Source organism: Panthera onca, chromosome B1 (assembly GCF_046562875.1).
Source record: "Panthera onca isolate mPanOnc1 chromosome B1, mPanOnc1 haplotype 2, whole genome shotgun sequence".
NCBI lineage: Eukaryota > Metazoa > Chordata > Mammalia > Carnivora > Felidae > Panthera > Panthera onca.
Window position 1 is genome coordinate 161,481,751 of NC_138342.1, and position 18,438 is coordinate 161,500,188.

Below are 18,438 nucleotides of genomic sequence, written 5' to 3' on the forward strand. Positions count from 1 at the left end.
ACATATTTCTTATAAATCACAATATTGCAAACAATTAAGTGATAACTTTTTTCTCTTATTCCAACAGCCCTGCAGACCCCCATTCTAGTTTCTGTTTTGATGAATTTGACTACTTTAGATACCTCACATAAGTGGAGTAATACAGTATTTGTCTTTCATTTATGGCTCATTTCAGTTAACCATAATTTCCTCAATGTTCATCCATGTTGTAGCATGTGATGGAATTGCCTTCCTTTTTAAGACTGAATAATATTCCCTTGTATGTATGTACCACATTTTGTTAATGTAGTAATCTGTTGATGGACATTTGGGTTGTTTACACCTCTTGGCTCTTGTGAATAATACTTCTGGGATCATAGGTGTGAAAATTTCATGTTGACACTCTGCTTTTAGTTCTTTTAAATATGTACTCAGAAGTGGGACTACTGGATCATATTGTCATTCTCTCTCTCTCTTTTTTAAAAACAACTTCCAATACTGTTTTTCATTTTCACAGTTCTACAATCCTATCAACAGTGTTCAAGGATTCCAACATATCTTCACCAACACTTGTTGTTTGTGATTTTTTTTTTTTAAGTAGTAATCCTGATGGATGTAGTTTGGTATAATTGTGATTTTCATTTGCATTTCTCTTATGACTAGTGATGTTGAGCATCTATTTATATTCTTATTGGCCATTTGTATATCATATTTGCAGAAATTTCTATTCAAGTCCTTTGCCCACTTAAATTATCCAATTTTTAAAATTATTGTTGAATTGTGTAAGTTTGTTGCATACTCCTGATGTTAATTTGTTATCAGATATATGACTTACAAATCTTTTCTCCTGTTCTGTAGATTACCTTTTCACTGTTGATTGTGTCCTTTGATGCACAAAAGTTTTTAAGTTTGTTGTAGACCCATTTATCAATTTTTATTTTTGTTGTGTGTGCTTTTAGTCCAAGAAATGATTGTGAAGTCCGGTGTCATGAAGCTTTTTCACTGTGTTTGCTTCTAGGAGTTTTATAGTCTTAGGTCTTATAGTTAGGCCTTTAATCCATTTTGAGTTAATTTTTGTACATAAAGGTCTAATTTCATTCTTTTGCATTGGATATCCAGTTCTTCCAGCCTCATCTGTTGATAAGACTTCCCATTGAGTGGTCTTGGCATTCTTGTTATTAATCATCTGACCATATCAATTATATATTATTGATAGCAATAACTGAATAAATAAATGGAGATAAAAGAAAATTCTTCCTTATAGTGTAATCAATATAGAAGGAATAATGGAGTAAAATAGTTATGAATGGATGCTCAAACTAGTGGGTGAAAGTTTTATGAGGACCCAGATACTTACATAATCTAACAACTATCTCCTTACAAATTACTTATTAATTACAAATGGAAGCATGTGGAAAAGCCTGGAAGACAGCAACTTAACCAAGTGATCCAAAAATAACAATACAATATTAGGACAAACTGACAACATGTATCTCCTAAGAAGGACAAGTTCACTTCTGTGAAGTATTTCAGCATAAAAATACACGAACACACACACACACACACACACACAAACTCAAACAGCTTAAAGGTGGTGTGACAAAAGCTGGGGTAATGGATACCCTCAACACAACACTTCCCCCCCATATACATTTAAGCCATGGGATTAGATCCAAGTTGTTAAACTGAGATCTTAGAAACTGAGAGATGTTTTATATTATTTTGAGAGGTAACATAGCAAATGGGCAAGGTCAAGGTCTCTGAAACCAGATCTCATAAGTTTAAATCCTTGTTCCATCACTTACTAGCCATTTGACTTTGACAAGTTAAATATCTATGCCTTGGGGTCTTCGTCTATAAAGTGGGAATAATAATAGTCCCAACCTCACAGGGCTGTTGTGAGGATTTAATAAATAAATCTATAGAAAGTGTTCACAATAGAGACACACACCTAGTAAGTACCATAAAGGTGTTTACTATTTATTTATTTATTTATTTATTTATTTATTTATTTATTTAAGAAACCATCAGTTCCTAACCTAAGTATCTGATGGCCTCTTGAAGTACAAAATCCCTTGGATTAAAAATCAAGCAAACAAAACACAACGCAATCCTGGAGTAGGGCAGTTGGGAAGGTGCTCATTTGCAACTGCAAATACTTCAAGCTATGGCATGTCACTGAACTTGGAGATAGGAAGAGATGTGCACATTCAGCTCTGGAGCTATACTACGTGGCTCCAGGACACCACTGGAAAGGTCTTATTTTCATTAGAATTTGAGGGTGTGTTTCTGAAATTGAAAACTAAGTTTTCAGGTGAATATTTGAAATATTAAAATTTTTCTCAATGCAAATACTGTCAGCCTCTGTAGCTTAAAAAAACCCAACTATTTGTGGGTGTGTTTGTGTGTGCATTAGGAACCAAACTATTTGATTTGTAGGATTATCTCTGTAAATAAATAAAATTACACTAGATCAAAATGCAAAAGTAAGCTTGATGATCCATCTGATAATTTTACTTTTCACGAGAAAATAGTTTTAAATGATCATTTGAGTTTTTTAAAATGATCCTAGGTGTGCACTTCCAATAAAACGTGCCATTGTTTTGAAGGCTACCGGCCTCCATTTTGTGAAACGCGTGGCAGAGAAGCTTCTAGTTTGCCTGAGAAACAGGGCAAGTATCTAATATCTTTACGTATTCAGTTAATAAATTATCAAAGTGCTTATCTTCACAAAAACAAAGTTAGATTTCTATCACCTAGAGGCCAATATTTGCAATTAAAAGGTAAATAGGCTTATTTTCAAGAAATGAAAACCAAATATATCTTCTTAATCTTGCTCTTCCAATATTAACTCTCAATATCATGATTGAAACTGACAGTATCTTTTAAAATTTTTATTTACTGATGTCATTGACTTTTTCCTTTAGACTATATTGTAAATTTGTTGGATAACCTTGCAATTACATGATCCCACTTTATATATTGTTGGAAGTTTTTGGTCCAACTTAGAGTGCTATAGTGAGATTTTGCTACAGCTGCTGTATGATGTAGAATACGTTGGAATTTCCTGGAACTTGTTTTATAATGTTTTAGAATGAGAGGTTGTAGAGAGAGTTCTAAGTATTATATAATTATATTATTATTTTTCCATGTTTCTTGAATAACAACAAAAATTGGTTTGCTGCAACTTGAAAATAAAAGTAGATGGTTTAATTTTTTGGCTCTGATTTTTAATGTATTTCTATTTTAGGTTTAATCATGGAAAGAGCTTTTAGGAAGGCTGAAAAGAACCGGTGGCTTCTAGGTTTCTACATTGCTTTGCCTATTCTCATCATAGCAACCATAATAGCTATTGTTTCATGGAAGAGTTCAAAAAAGTGGTTCACCAAGGAAGAGGAATCCTTGAGTAGCGAGTAAATTGAATTTGTGTTCTGAAGTTAAACTTTAGTACCATTTGACTCTAGCCATATATAAGGCAGTATCATGAGCAGCAACTATACTTTACATCTTGCAGGGATTTTGAGTACTACATAAATATCTCATTCAATTGTGTGAGATCGTTTTGAATATCCCCACTTTAAAGATGCAAAAATTTGGGAGTGTAGTTTAAATAATTTGCCAAAGTCATTGCCTTGGAAATTAACAGAGGAAAAACTCAAATGTATCCCTATGTATTGCTTTCAAATACTTAAGTGGTTCTCAAATTGTGATCTGTGTTACCTACAGGAGAAGCACCAGAAATATTTATTAGAAATGCAGATTTCTAGTCCTTTTTCTTTAATGTTCACTTATTTTTGAGAGAGAGAGAGGGAGTGCACGGCAGAGGAAGAGGGAGATAGAGAATCCAAAGTGGGCTCTGCGCTGACAGCAGAGAGCCTGATGGAGGGCTTGGACTCACAAACCATGAGATCATGACCTGAGCCAAAGTGGGAGGCTTAACCGACTGAGCCACCCAGGCACCCTTCTAGTCCTTATCTCAGATGACATATTTCAGGTTTTGTTGCTGTTTCATCTAAGAAATAACTTTAAAAATATTCTCTGGGTAAGGTATTCAGCAAGTTTATAATTTAGCCTGTAGCATATTTTAATTTTTTTTAAAAAAGTAATTCAAACACAAAATCAGAGAACATGGTGACATACTCATTTGCCCATCAGTGGAAATAAACAAATGTTAATATTTTTCTTGTTTCTTTTATGAGATAAACTATTGCATTTACGGCTGAAATCCCCTTCTAGTATTATCTCCCTCTCTGCAGAGAACAGCCTCTACACTGAAAGTTGATAGGTATTAAATATTTTTGCTTACATATGGCTGTATCCATGTGCCTTATCTGGAATTATATATTAATACTTTATTATTTGGAATTATATATAATTTTAAATATTTCACTTTATAGATTTGTTTCCTCTTCTGATTTTGCTTATGTGTTTCTTTTTCCCTTTTTATTTTTCATGAGCAGTTTTCTCAGAGGTTTTTCTACTTTATTGATAATTTGAAAAATATAACTTTTGGTTTTGTTGAGATCTCTATATTTCCTTAGTGTTTACTATCCTTAAGTTTTGTTCTTTTCCTCCTTTCTACTCTGTTTATCTTTGCTCTATTTTAATTTTAGCTTTCTTGAGTCTAATGCTTTTCTTAAAAACTAATTTTCAACATTTTTTTATTTCCAACATATACTTTTAAAGCTAAAACTTTCCCCTTTATATGATTTCATGTACACTCTTCAGTTTTTAAGTTTTATTTTTGAGAGAGAGAGAGAGAGCGAGAGAGAGCGGGATAGAGGCAGAGAGAGAGGGAGACATATTCAGTTTTTAATGTACAGTTGACATTGAGTTCAAAAAGTTAGAAACTTGTAGTATGATTTCTTGTTTAAATTATGAATAAATTGTAGTCTTTAGCTTCCAATTATAGATTGATTTATATTGCTGAAAAAATATTTTCCAATTTCATTACCTTTTTGGGAGACTTGTTTCTATGATTTATTCTTAAATTTTGGAACCAGAATGAAAGTCAATTTTTGTATGGTTGTATGTATGCTTCAATTATTGTGACATAACATGTTTGTTGTTTTCATTTCGAAAACAAACTTTTTAATTATGTTGTTTCAAATCATTTTTTCACATGTTGGCATTCCCCCCCTTCCCCATAAAATTTTTCAATATTTCATGGCTTTCCTTCTGATTGTTGACACTTCTGCTTTATATATTCTGAGGAAGTGACTAAATGCATAATGTTCAGTTTAGTTGTGATTTCTTGGCATATTATATTTTTATCATTAATAATTTTATCTTAAATTCTATTCTCACTGTTTTATATTGCTATGCCGACATGATCTTTGATATTTAGGCTTACCTAGTATGTCTTTTCTCATCCTTTATTCTCAATCTTTCTTTGTTTTTAGTAGGTATCTTGTAAATGGCCTTTATATGGAAGACACCAGTGGAGTTTGTTATGCTTATATACTTCATATATGATGGCATATAATTTAGACTGAAATTAACCATTTTATTTTTTCTTATTTACCGTCTTTTTTTTGCATGTTTTTTTCCTTTCCCTCAAATCAGTTTTCTTTATTGTGTTTTTCCTGTTCTCTTCTTTTCTTCTATTACTCGGTAAATTTTAATGTTTTTATTTTTATATGATTTTCTTTAAATTTTAGTATTTATAGATAATGTTATAAAATGTCTAAATTTAATCATTTGTAGTCCTCTCAATAACACAAGGATCTCAGCCCTTTAACACTAACCTCTCTTCTTCAATCTGTAATTTGGCTTTTCACCTTTCTCCAAATAAGCGTTATTTCGTTGTTGTTGTTGTTGTTGTTGTTGTTGTTATATTTAGTCAGTACTTAATAGGATTTCCTATTATATTTCTCAAGTCTTTGCTTACTATTCTTTTATTTTAAACTTTTTGTTTTGAAATAGTTTAAGAAATATAAAAGGTTTCCTTATATCCTTGATTTGGTTTTTGGCAACAATAACATCTTACATTAACATAGTACATTTTCACAGCTACGGAATTGGTATTGGTACTGTATTATTAATTAAACTATAGACCTTATTCATATTTACCAGCATTTGCATGCACACATTTCTGAGTGTGTGTGTGTGTGTGTGTGTGTGTGTGAGTGTATAGTATTATGAAATTTAATCGCATCATTTGTGATACCACAATCATCACCATTCTTTTTGGAATCCTGCTTTTTTCATGCAAGGTTTGATTTTATTTTTAGGAAGTACAAATTTTAGTAGTTATAAGAGTGATTGTCTATGTGTGCTAATCTGTTTGACTTACATGCCTGAAAATGGCTTTATTTCATTTTCACTCTTGTATGGGTATAGAATTTTAGGCGAACAATTATTTCTGTAAGCCCTCTTGTGATATGCCATTGAATTCTGGCATGTACTGTTGTTGATGTCTGTTGCCGACTTAATTTATTTTTACCTTATGCTTAAACTGTATTTCTTCTTTAAGTTAGGTTCCCAAGTATTCTTCTGTCCAAAGTCTTATGTTATTAAATTATTACCTGTTGTGATGAATTTGTTTTTATTTATCCAGCTCTGAACTCAGCATAATCTTTAATTATAAAGTTTTTCTTCAATTTTAGAAAATTCTCAATGATCTCTTCAATGATTGACTCTTACCTCTCTCTTTTATCTTTCTGCAAGTCCTATATTTTAGGGTTTTCTATTCTGACATTCATGGTGGTGGTGATGATGATGGTTGTTTTCCTTCTCTTCATTAATCACCTTCTCCTCCACTTCCTCCTCCATTTTTTCTATCCTTTTGACACTAGAATGAGGCTTTTAAAAACTGAGCTATACTTTACATATAGTAAAATTAATATTCTTAGTGTGTGTGATTCTCTGAGTTTAACAAATACATAGTAACAAATCCATATGCATACCATGACTGCAATAAAATGCAGAACAATTCCATTACCCCGCAAATTCCCTTAACTCCACCTCCTGCTCCTCTCACTAACAGATCTGTATTTTTTGCTGTAGTTTTGCCTATTCCAGAACTTTGTATAAATGAAATTGTACAGTATGTAGTCTTTTGAGTCTGCCTTCTTTCCCTCAGGATAATGCATTTGAGATTCATCTATGTTGTTATGTGCTTGTTTTTTTTTTTTTTATAAATATACAGATTTATTGAGGTATAATTGATATACAGTAAATTGCATATGCTTTAAGCGCATAATCTGGTATGTTTTGATAGTTTGAAAAGTAACACCCATGAAACTCATGAAACCATCACCACAATCAAGGTTATGAAGATATCTGTCATGCCCAAAAGCTTCCTTGTGTTCCTTGGTAATCTCCACTCCTGCCTCTTCCATCTCCTTTATCCTCAGACTACTGCTGAACTGCTTTCTGTCAGTATAGTTTAATTTGCATTTTCTAGAATTTTACATAAATGGAATCCTACAGTATGTGCTCTTTATTTTTGTCTGGTTTATTCTATCACTGTAATTATTTTGCAATTCATTCATGTTCTGATGTATGTCAGTACTTCTTTTTTTATTGCTGATAGGTATTCAGTTGTGCAAATACAGCATAATTTGTTTATCCATTCATTGGTTGATATATGTTTGGGTTGTTTCCATATTTTAGCTTATTATAAGTAAAGCCACTATGGACATTTATATGCAAATCTCTGGGAATATGTGCTTTCTTTTTCTTGGGTTAATACCCAAGAATAAAATGGTAGGGCAATATGGTAGATATATTTGACTTCTAAAGAAAGTGCTGAGTTGTTTTTCAAAGCAGTTGTACCATCTTATATTCCAGCCACTAGAATGTGAGAATTCTAGTTCCTCCACATTCTTGCTGACACTTGATATGGTAATATATTTATTTTTAAAATTTTAACAATTCTGATAGTGTGTAGTGGCATCTCATTGTGGTTTTAATTCACATTTCTCTAATGACTAGCGAAATTGTCAGTTGTTTCATGTGTTTTTTTGTTGTTATATGTACTTTTTTGGAGAAGTGTGTGTGCAAATCTTTGGCCCATTTTAAAATTAAGTAATTAATTAATTAACTTACAGTTTAGAAGTCTTTTACTTATTTGTTTTTGTACCTATTGTGCCATGATTTCATAGGGAATGGGTTCCAACAGCTCAGGCACCTTTCAGTTGATTCTCACAAAATGTGCTCCTCTGGGTGGAGCAGATTGGTGCTTCAGTGGAACCCAAGTACGTTTCTTTTTGGCTTCCTTCTTTCTCTGACCATTTTCCTTCACGCGTTTCAGGAGGCTTTCTCGGCTTTTAGAGTGCCTGATATGCTCATTGGGTGCATTAATTCTCTTGGCATGAATTTTGCCCTTAATCATAGCATGCTAGGTACATTGTAGACTCAATTTTGCCATGTTAACATTTGTGGGACATTCTGTTTTGAACTGTGCCCATTCCCTTGATGTCTATAAATATATTAATTGTAGATTCACATGTGTGGCTAAAGAACAACTCCATGTTTTCTAAAAGGCGCAAAGAATGTATAGCTGGTGCCACTCCTCTTTCCCTTTGTGTTGGTCATTTTGAAAAACTATGGAAGATGGTGGTTCCAGCTGGAAGGCTCCATTTTTTGGTTGGCTTATCTTTTTTATTCCTGAGTTGTTCAGATCTTGTGGTCATTCTTAAATGAGTTGTTTTCTTATGATTGCATTCTGAGTGTTCTGTATATATTCTGGATATAAGTCTTATTATATATATGATTTGCAAATATGTAGATTAGGAGTAGTCTAAGACTTATTTTTTTTTATCCTTTCAAAGAACAAAAAGTTTAAATTTTGATGAAATCCAATGTATCAATTTCTTCTTTTATATATCATGCTTTTGGTTTTGTGTCTAGGAAATATTTGCCTAACCAAAATTCATAAAAATTTTCTTCTAAAGTTTTATAGTTTTAGGTTTTGCATTTAGGCCTATATATGATTTGAATTAACTTTTGTATGGGTTAAAAGGTATGGATAAAGTGGTTGTTTTCTGTGTAAGAATATCCAATTGGTCTAACACCATTGTTTTTAATGCTTTGTTAAGTGGGATCAAAACAGTCACCATTACTGAGGCAATACCCTTTTGAGTAACTCTACCCAATTCTCCATAGCATAATAGTTTGAAACTCAGGTGGTGGGAACATAAGCATTTCCTGTCCCTATGTGAACACAAAAGATTGCTCAATTTCAAATAATATTTCTCTGGCTTAGGTAGTTTCCTCATGTGTGTTCAATAATCAGTACTTTGCAGAAGACACAAGAGGGATCTTCCACAGATCTCAGGAGCTCTCTGTGTACAGCTCTTTCCCTTTCTGGAGTTTTCCCTGTGAATTCTAGCTGCCTTGGCCTCCCAAGACTCCCAATTCTAATAGCTCAACTCAGGGAGATTTCTGGGCTTTGTCTGGGTCCCCCTGGATGTGCTATAGGCTGAAAACTCTCACCAGGCAGTAAGAAGGGTCAATCAGTAGGTCTCACCTTTTTTATTCCCCTCTATCAGAGATCACTGTCCTGTGCTGCCTAATATTTAATGTCTGAAAATCATGGTTTCATATATTTTGTCCATATTTTTAGTTATTTTAGGCAGGAGGATAAATCAAGTCTGTAACTACATTTTGGTCAGAATTGGAAGTATGCCTTTATAGTCTGTAACCGTACTTTTGTATTTGTCTCAACACCTCACATTGTGTTAGATTTTTTTTATTTCACTTTACCATTTCTTCTGCCATCACTGTCCTGTTCTGGATTTATGGATTCTATTCTTGCAAAGATCTCTATGGAGATTTTGAATATTATTACATTAAAGTTTTTTAATCGTTTGTGTTTTTTGGTGTGTGAATTCATTGTTTTGCTGTGGATGTTCACATTAGCTCTCAGTGGTTTGTAATCAGACTCTTTGATCTTCAATGTCTTTTGTTTTCCTGTGAGAATTCTGCATGTTTGTGTTGAAGAAAAATACATGTGGATTGTTTCACTTTTGCTTCTTTTATCAAGCAAAAATATTTAAAATAATTGCCATGTAATTGTTCAAGAATTTGTGGGAGTGTGAACTGGGGTCCTAAAATTATACTTTTCAAAGGCTTGGATTCCTACTTCTTTCAATGATACATTTTTCCCCATCTTCATATCTTCATTTCCCTCCAGCATTCCAAAGGCCACTAGTCAGAATTTTTATTATTCCTGTTTCATGGGTGATATGGCTCTTCATGGCTCTCAGGTTTAATTAAGGAACTCATGGTTTTCCCACCATGAGGCAAAGGCCTTGAACTCCTTCTAAGAAAGAGCTATTAAATCTCTAGCCCCAAAAGTGTTATTACTGGTTTAGATACCCCTGAAATTATTCAGTATTAGCTCCTGTTTACCGTTTGAACTCTCAGTTTCTTCATTTTTATTAGCACTGGGAGAAGTCTTTTCTTGTTGTTAATCTCAGTTATGTGTTAAATGTTTGCGTTATTTTTTTCAGCAGTTCCTCTGTTATGAGGAATGGAAGGAAAGGGGAAAGAAATTGCCCTGCCACCTCACTCTGCCAGACTGTCTAGAAGTCAGTATGGTTGTTGTTGTTTTTTTTTTTTAAATTCACAAATGTAGCATTTTTTTTAAATCAATGAATAAAAGTTAAATGTTGAGGCATGAAGGTCAGAATCAGGCATTCAGGGTCAAATCTGTATTCTGTATTCAGAAGCAATAAGGAAAAAACAATTTGTGCCTATTTGATAGTCTCCTCACTGTGGGATTTGAAATTTGCACTCTTTGTGGATGAGGTATATGGGTAAATAAGAGTATTATTTTTTTCTATCTTTGTTCAGTGACCTTGAACATTATTTTCTTTATTGGTAACTAGTCTTGTAAGAGAGGTAATACTGTTTATAAGATGGTCTGACTTTTATTCATGTAGTTGGCAAGACTTTCTTAGGACTAACATGAGACACAATTTTCCATTTTTTTAAATATCCAGGTTAGAAGGCAGCACTCACACATATGCTAGCAGGTAAGTAAATTAAAAGGCGTCTTAAAATATATGTTGTAAATTAAGAACGAATTAATAATTCATAATTTTTAGATACTGTTTGAACAGCTGCAATTAGTAAAGTAATGCACTGAAAACCAGGCTACTAATATATATAGCAATTTAATTTCTAGTAAATTAGTCTATTATTCATTTAATAAATGTTATTGGAAGCCTACTCTGAGAAAACAAGGACTAAAATAGCCAACTCTAGTAAGAAATAAGATGTACATAATTAGTAAAGAAAAAGACTGTATAGTGCCTAGAAATAGCCCAACTTGTGTTGTATTCATGTATTGCTTGGGTAAATAAACAAGCAGATACCTGACATTTCATAGATTGTACATGACTGAGCTCAGGTAAAATCTATAATAATTATGGATTGGGAAGAAATAATTATATTGACCTAACTGTGCTGTTAGTATTTTGTCCCCATTAGTGTTTCTTACCCATAAATTCAGCCCTCACTGTTTTATAATTGCTGTGTGAACATTCTATTTGTTAGATTTATATGATACAATTTTTCAGTTCTTTTGCTTTCAATCTTTTATTTAAGGTGGTTTCTTAAAAACAACCTGCCAATGGAGCTTAAACATATATAATCTCAAGAGTTTCTCAATAGTTGAATTTAATATGTGTATATACTTGCATGTTTGCTGATGTATTTAGACTAAATTCTGCCACTTTATTATTTTTTGTTCTATATTTCATACTTTTCCAGTATTTTATTTTTCTACTTTCTTGTACTCTATTGTATCAATTGTACTTTCATTGTTTTTTATTTCCTTCTATTAATTTAGTCATTACATGTTCTAATTTTATTCTTTTAGTGATATTATTTAATGATTGAATTGTATTATTATTTAATTTTTGATATTAAATGTTAACTTCAGCTATAATGAGCATTTACAGTTTTCTAAGAACATCTTAGCCCATTTAACCCTATAATCTTTTATTCACTCTTATTATTATTATTTGATATTTAGTTACTCCTGAATTTTAACCTCCTGCAAACAAGTCATCATTGTCATTATTGTATTTAGTCAAAACATACTAGGATTTCACTACATGTTTACCACTTTATTTGCTCACTATTCTTTTTTGAATTTCACTCCATCTTTTTATGTTCAATCTCCCTTTTGGTGAAGTACGTCTCTTAGAATTTCCATCAGTGAGTCTCTGTGTAGTAAGTTATTTATCTTACCCACCTGAAATTATCTTTATTTTCATTCTTGAATAAGAGTCTATGAAGTGTGAACTTTTAATTTGAGAGTTATTTTGCCTTGACTATTTGAAGATATGTCATTGTAGTCTGGCATTTACTGCTAGAAGATGATGATAAATCTTCTCTTAGTGTGTTTATACATTTATTCCTTAATGGCTAATAGGAGTTTATCTGTAGTTTATCTGTTGTATTTCTATTGCTGCATAACATATTACCACACCCTAGTGACTTAAGACAATATTTATTTGTTATGTCAAAGTTCCGTAAGTTAGAAATCCAGGTGGATTTGGCTGGGTTTTCACAAGACTGACTGTAAGGCCTGAAGGCCAGACTATGTTCCTAACTCATTCAGGTTGTAAGCAGAATCTAATTTCTTGAAACTGTAGGTCTGAGGTACCTATTTACTTGCTTGCTGTCTGCTAAGGGTCCCTCCCTATTCCTAGAGTCTGCCTGCATTATTTCTCATGTACCTCCCTTCATTTTCAAAGAAAAAGGGCGTTGAACTGTTCCTTAGGCTTTGACTCTCTCTTACTTCCTTTTCTGCCACCAGCAGAATACTTTTTTTTTAAGTTTATTTATTTTGAGAGAGAGAGAGAAAGAGCAGGGGATGGGCAGAGAGAGGAAGAGAGAGAATCCCAAGCAGTCTCTGCACTGTCACTGCAGAGTCTGATGTGGGGCTTGAACCCACACACTGTGAGATCATGACCTGAGCCAAAACTAAGAGTCAGATGCCTAACCAACTGAGCCACCCAGGTGCCCCCAGAATACTCTACTTTTGAAGGGCTCATCTGATTGAGTCAGGCCCACCAAAAATAAACTTTGTTTTTTAAGGTCAACGGATTTGGAGCTGGGAAATCTTTTCAGTACTTTGAAGAATATTTGAATAACCAAGGTATGGGGAACTTAGTGAGCCACCTCTAGAATTCTGCCTAACAAAAGCCTCTACATTTTCTTCTTGTCCCAAGACTTGTTATTTCATTATAATATATTCTGTAGAGATTTTTTTCTTTTTTTAAAAATTTTCTTTTTTATATTTTAAAATTTACATCCAAGTTAGTTAGCATATAGTGCAACAATGATTTCAGGAGTAGATTCCTTAATGCCCCTTACCCATTTAGCCCATCCCCCCACCACAACCCCTCTAGTAACCCTCAGTTTGTTCTCCGTATTTATGAGTTTCTTCTGTTTTGTCCCCCTCCCTGTTTTTATATTATTTTTATTTCCCGTCCCTTATGTTCATTTGTTTTGTCTCTTAAAGTCCTCATATGAGTGAAGTCATATGAGTTTTGTCTTTCTCTGACTGACTAATTTCACTTACCTTAATACCCTCCAGTTCCATCCATGTAGTTACAAATGGCAAAATTTCATTCTTTTTGATTGCCGAGTAATACTCCATTGTATATATATACCACTTCTTCTTTATCCATTCATCCATCAATGGACATTTGGGCTCTTTCCATACTTTGGCTGTTGTTGATAGCACTGCTATAAACATGGGGGTGCATGTGCCCCTTCAAAACAGTACACCTTTATCCCTTGGATAAATGCCTAGTAGTGCAATTGCTGGGTTGTAGGGTAGTTCTATTTTTAGTTTTTTGAGGAACCTCCATACTGTTTTCCAGAGTGGCTGCACCAGCTTGCATTCCCACCAAAAATGCAAAAGAGATCCTTTCTCCGCATCCTCGCCAACATCTGTTGTCGCCTGAGTTGTTAATGTTAGCCATTCTGACAGGTATCAGGTGGTATCTCATTGTGGTTTTGATTTGTATTTCCCTGATGATGAGTGATGTTGAGCATTTTTTCATGTGCTGGTTGGCCATCTGGATGTCTTCTTTGGAGAAGTGTCTATTCATGTCTTTTGCCCATTTCTTCACTGTATTCTTTGTTTTTTGGATGTTGAGTTTGATAAGTTCTTTATACATTTTGGATACTAACCCTTTATCTGATATGTCATTTGCAATATCTTCTCCCATTCTGTCAGTTGCCTTTTAGTTTTGCCGATTGTTTCTTTTGCTGTGCAGAAGCTTTTTATTTTGATGAGGTCCCAAAAGTTCAATTTTGCTTTTGTTTCCCTTGCCTCCAGAGAGAGACATGTTGAGTAAGAAGTTGCTGCGGCCAAGATCAAAGACGTTTTTCCCTGCTTTCTCCTCGAGGATTTTGATGACTTCCTGTCTTACATTTAGGTCCTTCATCCATTTTGAGTTTATTTTTGTGTACGGTGTAAGAAAGTTGTCCAGGTTCATTCTTCTGCATGTCACTGTCCAGTTTTCCCAGCATCACTTGCTGAAGAGACTGTCTTTATTCCATTGGATATTCTTTCCTGCTTTGTCAAAGATTAGTTGGCCATACGTTTGTGGGTCCATTTCTGGGTTCTCTATTCTATTCTATTGCTCTAAGTGTCTGTTCTTGTCCCAATAACATACTGTCTTGATGATTACAGCTTTGTAGTATAGCGTGAAGTCTGGGATTGTGATGCCTCCTGTTTTGGTTTTCTTTTTCAAGATCGCTTTGGCTATTTGGGGTCTTTTCTGGTTCCATACAAATTTTAGGATTATTTGTTCTAGCTCTGTAAAGAATGCTGGTGTTACTTTGATAGGGATTGCATTGAATATGTAGATTGCTTTGGGTAGTATCGACATTTTAACAATATTTGTTCTTGCTATCCAGGAGCATGGAATCTTTTTCCATTTTTTTGTGTCTTCTTCAATTGCTTTCATAAGCTTTCTATAGTTTTCAGTGTATAGATTTTTCACCTCTTTGGTTAGATTTATTCCTAGGTATTTTATGGTTTTTGGTGCAACTGTAAATGGATCAGTTCCTTGATTTCTCTTTCTGTTGCTTCATTTTTGGTGTATAGAAATGCAACCGATTTCTGTACATTGACTTTATATCCTGCAACTTTGCTGAATTCATGAATCAGTTCTAGCAGTTTTTTGGTGAAATCTTTTGGGTTTTCCATATAGAGTATCATGTCATCTGTGAAGAGTGAAAGTTTGACCTCCTCCTGGCCGATTTGGATGCCTTTTATTTCTTTGTGTTGTCTGATTGCAGAGGCTAAGACTTCCAATAGTATGTTGAATAACAGTGGTGAGAGGTGTCATCCCTGTCTTGTTCCTCACCTTAGGGGGAAAGCTGTCAGTTTTTCCCCATTGAGGATGATATTAGTGGTGGATCCTTCACATATGGGTTTTATGATCTCGAGGTATGCTCTTTCTATCCCTACTTTCTTGAGGGTTTTTATCCCTCAAGATGCTGTATTTTATCCCTCAAGATGCTGTATTTTGTCAAATGCTTTCTCTGCATCTATTGAGAGGATCAAATGGTTCTTGTCCTTTCTTTTATTGATGTGATGAATCACGTTGATTGTTTTATGGGTATTGAACCAGCCCTGCATCCCAGGTATAAATCCTGCTTGGTCGTGGTGAACAATTTTTTTAATGTGTTGTTGGATTCGGTTGGCTAATATCTTGTTGAAGATTTTTGCATCCATGTTCATCAGGGAAATGGGTCTATAGTTCTCCTTTTTAGTGTGGTCTCTGTCTGGTTTTGGAATCAAGGTAATGGTGGTTTCATAGAAAGAGTTTGGAAGTTTTCCTTCCATTTCTATTTTTTGGAACAGTTTCAAGAGAATAGGTGTTAACTCTTCCTTAAATGTTTGGTAGAATTCCCCTGGAAAGCCATCTGGCCCTGGACTCTTGTTGTTTGGCAGATTTTTGATTACTAATTCGATTTCTTTACTTTATGGGTCTGTTTATGGGTTATGGGTCTGTTCAAATTTTCTATTTCTTCCTGTTTCAGTTTTGGTAGTGTATATGTTTCTAGAAATTTGTCCTTTCCTTCCAGATTACTGATTTTATTGGCATATATTGCTCATAATATTGTCTTATTATTGTTTTTATTTCTGCTGTGTTGGTTGTGATCTCTCCTCTTTCATTCTTGATTTTATTTATTTGGGTCCTTTCCTTTTTCTTTTTGATCAAACTGGCTAGGTGTTTATCAATTTTGTTAATTCTTTCAAAGAACCAGCTTCTGGTGTCATTGATCTGTTCTGCTTTTTTTGGTTTCGATAGCATTAATTTCTGCTCTTATCTTTATTATTTCCTGTGTTCTGCTGGTTTTGGATTTCGTTTGTTGCTCTTTTCCCAGCTCTTTGAGGTGTAAGGTTAGGTTGTGTATCTGAGACCTTTCTTCCTTCTTTAGGAAGGCCTGGATTGCTATATACTGTCCTCTTATAACCACCTTTGCTGCATCCCAGAGGTTTTGGGTTGTGGTGTTTAGGAATATACTTTTTAATTTCCTCTTTGACTGCTTGGTTAGCCCATTCATTCTTTAGTAGGATGTTCTTCAGTCTCCAAATATTTGTTACCTTTCCCAAATTTTTTGTGGTTGATTTCGAGTTTCATAGCGTTGTGGTCTGAAAATATGCACGGTATGATCTTTTTGTACTTACTTAGGGCTGATTTGTGTCCCAGTATATGGTCTATTCTGGAGAACATTCCATATGCACTGGAGAAGAATGTATATTCTGCTGCTTTAGGATAAAATGTTCTGAATATATCTGTTAAGTCCATCTGGTCCAATGTGTCATTCAAAGCCACTGTTTCCTTGTTGAGTTTTTGATTAGATGATCTGTCCACTCCTGTGAGTGGGGTGTTGAAGTCTCCTACTATTATGGTATTACTATCGATGAGTTTGTGATTAACTGATTTATATATTTGGGTGCTTTCACATTAGGTGCATAAATGTTTACAATTGTTAGGTCTTCTTGGTGGATAGACCCCTTGATTATGATATAATGCCCTTCTTCATGTCTTGATACAGTCTTTATTTTAAAGTCTAGATTGTCTGATATAAGTATGGCTACTCCGGCTTTCTTTTGTTGACCATTAGCATGATAGATGGTTCTCCATCCCCTTATTTTCAATCTGAAAGTGTCTTTAGGTCTAAAGTGGGTCTCTTGTAAACAGCATATAGATGGATCTTGTTTTCTTACCCATTCTGTTACCCTGTGTCTTTTGATTGGAGCATTGAGTCCATTGACGTTTAAAGTGAGTATGAAAGATATGAATTTATTGCCATTATGTTGCTTGTAGGGTTTCTGGTGGCATTCTCTGGTCCTTTCTAGTCTTTGTTGCTTTTGGTCTTTATTTATTTGTTTTTCCCCCATCTTTTCTCCCTTCAGAGAGTCCCCATTAAAATTTCTTGCAGGGCTGGTTTAGTGGTCACAAACTCCTTTAAGTTTTGTTTGTGTGGGAAACTTTTTATCTCTCTTTCTGTTTTGAATGACAGCCTTGCTGGATAAAGAATTCTTGGCTGCATGTTTTTCTGATTCGGCATGTTGAATATATCCTGCCACTCCTTTCTGGCCTGCCAAGTTTCTGTGGATAGGTCTGCTGCAAACCTCATATGTCTTCCCTTGTAGGTTAGGGACTTTTTTTCCCTTGCTGCTTTCATGATTCTCTCCTTGTCTGAGTATTTTGTGAATTTGGCTATGATATGCCTTGTTGATGGTCGGTTTTTGTTGAATGTAATGGGGGGTTCTCTGTGATTCCTGGATTTTGATATCTGTCTTTCCCCATGTTAGGAAAGTTTTCCACTATGATTTGCTCACATAACCCTTTCTCTCTCTTCTTCTTCTGGGACCCCTATGATTCTGATGTTGTTCCTTTTTAATGAGTCCTTGATTTCTCTAATTCTTTTTTTTTTAAATTTTTTTTAACGTTTATTTATTTTTGGGACAGAGAGAGACAAAGCATGAACGGGGGAGGGTCAGAGAGAGGGAGACACAGAATCTGAAACAGGCTCCAGGTTCTGAGCTGTCAGCACAGAGCCTGATGTGGGGCTCGGACTCATGGACCGTGAGATCATGACCTGAGCCTAATTCGGCCGCTTAACCGGCTGAGCCACCCAGGTGCCCCGATTTCTCTAATTCTTAAATTGTGCTCTTTTCCCTTAATCTCCCTCTTTTTTTCTGTTTCATTATTCTTTATAAGTTTGTCTTCTATATTGCTGATTCTCTGTTCTGCCTTGTCCATCCTTGCCGCTGCTGCAGCCATCCGTGATTGCAGCTCAGTTACAGCATTTTTAATTTCATTTTGGTTATTTTTTACTTCTTTTATCTCTGCAGAAAGGGATTCTAATCTATTTTTGACTCCAGCTAGTATTCTTATTATTGTGATTCTAAATTCTGGTTCAGCCATCTTGCTTGTATCTGTGTTGGTTAAATCCCTA

The 18,438-nt window shown here is 34.3% G+C and overlaps 1 protein-coding gene across 6 annotated transcripts in view; it reads left to right on the plus strand.

The window, feature by feature from the left end:
• ADAM32 (ADAM metallopeptidase domain 32) overlaps positions 1–18,438 on the plus strand; it is a 174,394-nt gene that overhangs the window by 144,243 nt on the left and 11,713 nt on the right. For 2 of the 6 annotated variants that reach the window (XM_060653504.3, XM_060653506.3), the window contains 3 exons: positions 2,552–2,651; positions 3,230–3,392; positions 10,932–10,964. The exons of 1 other annotated variant lie outside the window; for it this stretch is intronic. In XM_060653504.3, coding sequence (XP_060509487.1) covers positions 2,552–2,651; positions 3,230–3,392; positions 10,932–10,964 — 296 coding nt within the window. Of the gene's footprint in view, positions 1–2,551; positions 2,652–3,229; positions 3,393–10,931; positions 10,965–18,438 lie in introns of those variants that run through there. 3 more of the 6 variants (XM_060653505.3, XM_078445534.2, XM_060653507.3) reach the window with 3 other exon arrangements.